Source organism: Gobius niger (assembly GCF_951799975.1).
Source record: "Gobius niger genome assembly, chromosome: 5".
NCBI lineage: Eukaryota > Metazoa > Chordata > Actinopteri > Gobiiformes > Gobiidae > Gobius > Gobius niger.
The window spans coordinates 18737467-18743466 of NC_136856.1; the positions used below are offsets into that span (position 1 = coordinate 18737467).

Sequence of the window (6000 nt, forward strand, 5' to 3'; positions counted from 1 at the left end):
CTGGGGCCAACAGAACAGGGAGATCTTGTCAAAGCGTTCAGCTCTGGCGCCCCGTGTGGTCGGACCTATCACTGTACATCACCTGGGTAGCCTTTCATCTTTCCACACTGCAAATATGTCTTGCCGCCTCGCTTGTGGATTGAATGTATCGAGCAAATTTGAGCTTAGTGTCAACAAACATCCCCGTGTGTGGGATTCCTGCTGCTTGAATGGAGGGCAAAGACATGACAAAACGCTACTTTTTATTCAGGAATCACCCGTCAGCCACATGAAGGATGTGTCAGATTTTTTTGTGCTCCCTCAATGCAAATTGCCTCTCCCTGACAGCTGGAGTGCTGTGATGGAACAGTTGTCAGTAGTTTTATACATTAAGCAGCTTTTGTTTGCACACTGTCAGAAACCGAAAAAAAAATTACACTTTCATAATCTTTATGTAAAAGGGTTTTTTTCTGCTTCATTTGAGTCTAATGTCACCACCTAAGTCCAAATTATTATTATTTTTTTCCGCAGTGAATTATATTTTTGTTTGTTAGTTAATATACAGTATATTAGTTTAGTAGAACTACATTTTTCAGGCTATGACCCAAAGCAAATACTCTGATAATGTGATGGTGGTAAATAGCTATAATATTATAAAATAGTTTTAATATTCAAATGTTTTACTTTTTAGTACAAAGCATGCCTATTCAAGCCACCAGGGGGCAGAAAACACTAACAGTATTTCTTAAAATAGACAGAACTGATCATTTACCTGATAAAATTTGGTTCGAGTTGGGAAATTATTTCTCAAAAATTGTGAGATAGATCCAGTTCCTTTGAGCAGGTCCACTAGTATTTGAAAAGACATATGAGAAATAATAGGGCAGTGAAGTTAAAACTGTTGCTTTCAGAAAAGTTTAAACCAGTCCCCCCTGTTTATACTGCACATGCTGTTGTTTCTTCAGGCATGACACTTCAACCATAATTATAGTTTTGATGCCTGTGGTGCAGGCATCGCTGTGCTGGAGGGTCCCATGTACGCAGTGGGAGGCCATGACGGTTGGAGTTACCTGAACACAGTTGAGCGCTGGGATCCTCAGGCCCGGCAGTGGAACTATGTGGCCAGTATGTCCACCCCACGAAGCACCATGGGGGTCACTGCACTCAATGGAAAGTAAGTCAAGGGTTTGCCGCCTTTCCAATTAAGTCAATTTAAGACCCTTTTAGACCCAGTTTAGTCCAGATTTGATCTTAATCTGGGCCTGGTGGTATTGTGATGGTAAAATATTTCAAGACTTTCAAAGTACCAACTGGTGTATGTTTGTCTGATTGATTGATAACCTTTATTGTCCCCAATGGGGAAATTTGTCTTAGGCTCATTGCTCACAGCTGCCACACAAAGAACTATTCATACGTGTGCCAAGTTTGTGAACCTCTAGTATAAAGCAATGAGCTAAGAGCAAAGACAGTCTCATGATTGTGCTAATAAATACGGCATAACTTGGCATAACCTCTTAGAAACATAATAGACGTTGTGTGCATCTATATTTTAGTATTTCATCAAACTTCAGGGAAAGTGCAATACAAACGTTTTGTTTTCTGTCTTTCTCGGTCAGCAAAAGGCAACTATTGTTCTTGTCTCGACTTGCTGTTAGGCGTCTGCTGCAGGCCATTATGTGACATCACTGTGATGTACCTCGGTCATCAGTCTGCCTTTGAAAAGCTTTCTCAAGGCGGTATCTCTACCTGTAACCCTGGTTACTAAAACAGCATTATGTTTCCATTTGTTATGTTCAATGTTGCACAATTTTCAGATTGTTTGCAGTTGGAGGCAGGGATGGCAGCTCTTGTCTGAGATCCATGGAATGCTTTGACCCCCACACCAACAAGTGGAGCATGTGTGCTCCCATGACCAAGAGGCGCGGGGGCGTTGGTGTAGCAACGTACAACAACTTCCTGTATGCTGTGGGAGGACATGACGCACCGGCCTCCAACCACTGCTCCAGGCTGTCTGATTGTGTTGAAAGGTCTGTACAACTATCTCCAAACGGAATGTATGATGTGTTATTGCAAAATCCCTGCCACAGGGCTTGGGTTTGCCATGTACGTCAGGAATAACAATTAAAATGTCCATGTCCTTAACACTTTATCTAAAGATATAGCTACTGTTTGTTTCCACATTCAGTTCTACGTGTTGCAGGGCGTTTGCAATGGGACTTATACATGATTGTTTTGCTCCACCTGGTGGCCACTAACCTGAATCTAACGTGTTCCACATACAGCACATTAAGGCCACATTTGTATTTGGATGTTTTAGAATTTTCTATTTGTGATGCAATAATATTTACCTACTAATATATATTTAAGTAGGTCTGAATAAAAGGTGAAGTAATGTGAATGTCTATTTGATTATTATGATTTTGAAGCCTGAAAGAAGGGCACGCTTATAATATAAATGTTCCACATATTAACGTATCAGTCGAAAGAGCTCCTTCATGGGGACTCTATCCCTCTTTGGTGCCTCCCTGTTGACTCAGTTATCTGCCAGCTGCTCCTCAACTCTGCATTTAGCTTTGAAGTTCAAGTCCTGTACTGAACAGAGCTCCCCCTGGTGACCGTGAAACTAATGATTAAAGACCATGACCAGCAAAAGCATCTGTTAGAAGTATAAAGGCATTGGCTACAATAACAGAAATGTATAGGGGATACAGGGAGTATCCATATTGTTATTCTTGTTATTATTATTGGCAAAAATCTGCACTCAGGCTAGAGGAACTACACCTCTCTGTCCCATGAGCAATGGATGGAATGTTCACCGACCAATGACTCAAGTTATGACTGAGAGAAAAGGAGTGGTCGTGCAGAGTCTGAATACTCATCTCACTCTGTCATTTTTGTTATATGATTTTCACGTTATGTTTCCCCCCATTGCTTTTGATTTTCTGCTTTTTTAACGTGTTGTGGTAGAGTGTAAGTGTTGTAAGCTTTACAAACATAAGAATTTTGTGACATTCACAAGCAGAAATGGATGAAGGGGTATGAAAAGCTGCTGAAAACCCCTGCGCTTATGCTTTCAGGTTTGATCCAAAGACAGACACGTGGACCACTGTGGCGCCCCTCGGTGTGCCGCGGGACGCCATCGGGGTGTGCTTACTGGGGGACAGACTGTATGCTGTTGGCGGATATGACGGACAGTGCTATTTGAACACTGTGGATTCCTATGATGCCCAGAACAATGAGTGGACTGAGGTTAGTCTTTCATGCATTTCCAAACGATAAAAGGTATTCGCTATAGACAGACCATAAACAAAAGCATTCAAGTGACAGCCTATAGAGTTTGGAATAAACTGTTATGCATGGAATATTATGGACGCGATCCACCATTTTGTTAGTAAAAGGCAACAATGTCCATAGAGCAGCATTGACCAAAACAATATCAAAATGTGAACAATTGAACAGGATTTATCAGAGGCCTGAATCAAGAAATGTCCAGCTGTCTGGATTTATCAGACTTTGTTTACAGTCTCAATTGGTTTACAATGAGAATTCGGTGTACAGTCAGTAGTTTAATGCCACCGAAACGCCTTAGTGTCCTTGTATATTGCAATACACGACTACATAAAAGAAAAAAAGAAATATCCACACAGAAATCCCATAAATGTTGAATCTGATATTTGACCTCGGCTCCAATTATTTCTTTTAATGGATGAAATGACCTTTAACATCGCAGGGGCTCGGAGAGAGGGAATCACTGCTCACAGACAGTTTTACAGGGTGCTATGACTTCTCTGTCTGATCATTTATTAGCGTTAGTGAACAAAATATTGAGACATCAATATAATCCGGACCCGAGGAAGACTTTTTTCAAGGCAATGGCTAACGGGGATCTTAATAAACAAACAAACATCAATCTGTGACATCAAGTGAATGTAACCTATATTCAATCCAGCATCCAAACTTGTGCTGGATTTCTGTTTTTTGGTTGATGTATCTTTATGTGTTTGTCCCCGAAAGCTTTTCAGCAGCATGAGCGACAATGGGACTTTAAAGCGAGGCTGCGAGTTAACCTCTGTGTCTTCCTGTAGGAGGTCCCTCTCAACATAGGCCGAGCGGGCGCCTGCGTTGTGGTGGTGAAATTGCCTTGAGCGATTTGTCTCCCGACGGCGAGCAAAACAAGCAGCAAAGACGAGTGGACAAACAAAGCAACAGATCAAGGACACATCCTTTGAGAATCATTGTTTCATTTTTTTTTTTTTTTTTTTTTTCTTCTCTGGCTTTAACTCGGCTCTCCAGATTTTTCAGAGCTGGGCACACACTGAGACTTGCCCATAAACCATTGTCTCCATCATTAGCGGTCGGTCTGCCCACTGGGAGCACTTGCCCAGAGACTGGAATAAGCCGCACATTCTCTGCATTCTCAACCGATCAAGAATTTTTTTTTTTCAAAGAGTTGGCAGAGCTGTAGCGTAACTAGTGCCAAACCCCTTGTTCTGCTGGGGTGTTTCATGAAAGGTTTTGTGTACATTGTGTCGTCATATTTAAGTTTTGAAGCTGCGTTTTTATAGAGGAATCCTAAGGGCAGGTTAAATGAACTTTTTAACTCCTGTTTTACCCAGACTGCCATCACATTTCATGCATTCACTGTATGTACAGCCATTTATGTTTAAAAAGTGTCATTACTACTGTTTTCAAGAAAGCAAGTCTGAAACTGAAAGCTGTATGAGAGGCAATTTTACAAGCCTGTTTAGCTGCAAAACACCAAAGTCATTTACTTGTCTTCTTACACATTTATAAAAGTTTACAGAAGTGTGTCTTATAGGAAATATATCATATTGATATTTCATTTTTCCGTGCAAATGTCTTGTGGACTTCTGAAAGTGACTGTATGTTATGGAGACACAATGACAGCTTAACCAGCTCACCATGGCAACTATTGTGGGCATGCTATTATCACACTTTTAATACCACAGTGATATTTATAGATACTGTAGGAAGTCTGTTGATATCATGATATGCTGCAGACCAAAGCAGTGTCAAACAGTAGTTCCATTATTCCTTTTCACTTGAAATTTTGCAATGTAGAAAACATGAAACACGTTTCAGTTCGTAAAGAAACTGCAAAAACTAAAGATTCACTACAAACAAAGCAAAGCAGGCCTGTCATTTGTGAGCAAGAAGAAGGCAATGCAAGCTTTGATTCATAAATACACCTTTGGATATCGGCTACTTGAGTGTGCAATGCTGTTTTTTTTGTGCACATTTTTTTTTTTTTTAGCATTTTCTTAATACAAGCAGCCATCGTACATTTCTTTTCTTGCTTTGGCAACAGTAAAGCATTTTACTCTTACACCAAAACCTTTCTCTGCTGCGCAGTGAAAATGCACTTTTTTATTTTGTGTGTGGTGAATCTTATGTTTATCCAGCTCTACTGTAATGTAGTGCTGGCTAAACACATTTCTCTTCATTCTTACACAGCGACAAATTTGTACAATTTGAAATGTAAGTAGTATTTTTAATTTTGTAGTTACCTTAGCCGTAAAAGTAATGCTAACTTGAACCAATGTAAACATGCTCTTGAGCCAAATGCAGAACTTTTCATGTTTTTACCATAATTTTGTACAGCATGCAAATAAAGCAACAAGTGTCTTCTGTGCATGGTCAAATCCATGATGTATGTGTGATATTATTTCCCCCTATCTATGTTTCTTATTTCCAGTGACAACCTTTATTTTACACCATGTGAGTCCTGACACGCTCTCGTGCAGTTATTAACATTGGGATAACCTTGTAGACAACATGCACGCAAGTTAAAAGCCCATTTCCTGCTTTGTAAAGGCACCAATTTCTTAAACCTAGCGCTTCTATAAAGAGCCTACAGTATAAAACATCCTGTCTGCACACCTTCCGTGGTATATCAATGGCAATCAATAAAACATAAAAGCTCTTGCTCGGATTCACCCCTTTCAGTGCAATATCACTAAAAGCCCAAAGCAAACACAGTATTTAGCTCCATGTATCTCT

At 40.2% G+C, this 6000-nt stretch overlaps 1 protein-coding gene across 3 annotated transcripts in view; it reads left to right on the forward strand.

Moving 5' to 3' along the window:
- klhl4 (kelch-like family member 4) overlaps positions 1 to 5238 on the forward strand; it is a 28104-nt gene extending 22866 nt beyond the window's left edge. Inside the window, exons 8-11 of one of the 3 annotated variants that reach the window (XM_079556125.1) lie at positions 991 to 1153; positions 1794 to 2006; positions 3057 to 3228; positions 4065 to 5237. In XM_079556125.1, the coding sequence (XP_079412251.1) occupies positions 991 to 1153; positions 1794 to 2006; positions 3057 to 3228; positions 4065 to 4124 (608 nt within the window). In that variant the 3' untranslated portion in view covers positions 4125 to 5237. Of the gene's footprint in view, positions 1 to 990; positions 1158 to 1595; positions 1756 to 1793; positions 2007 to 3056; positions 3229 to 4064 lie in introns of those variants that run through there. The other 2 variants (XM_079556123.1, XM_079556124.1) reach the window with 2 other exon arrangements.
- The last annotated feature ends 762 nt before the right edge of the window (positions 5239 to 6000 follow it).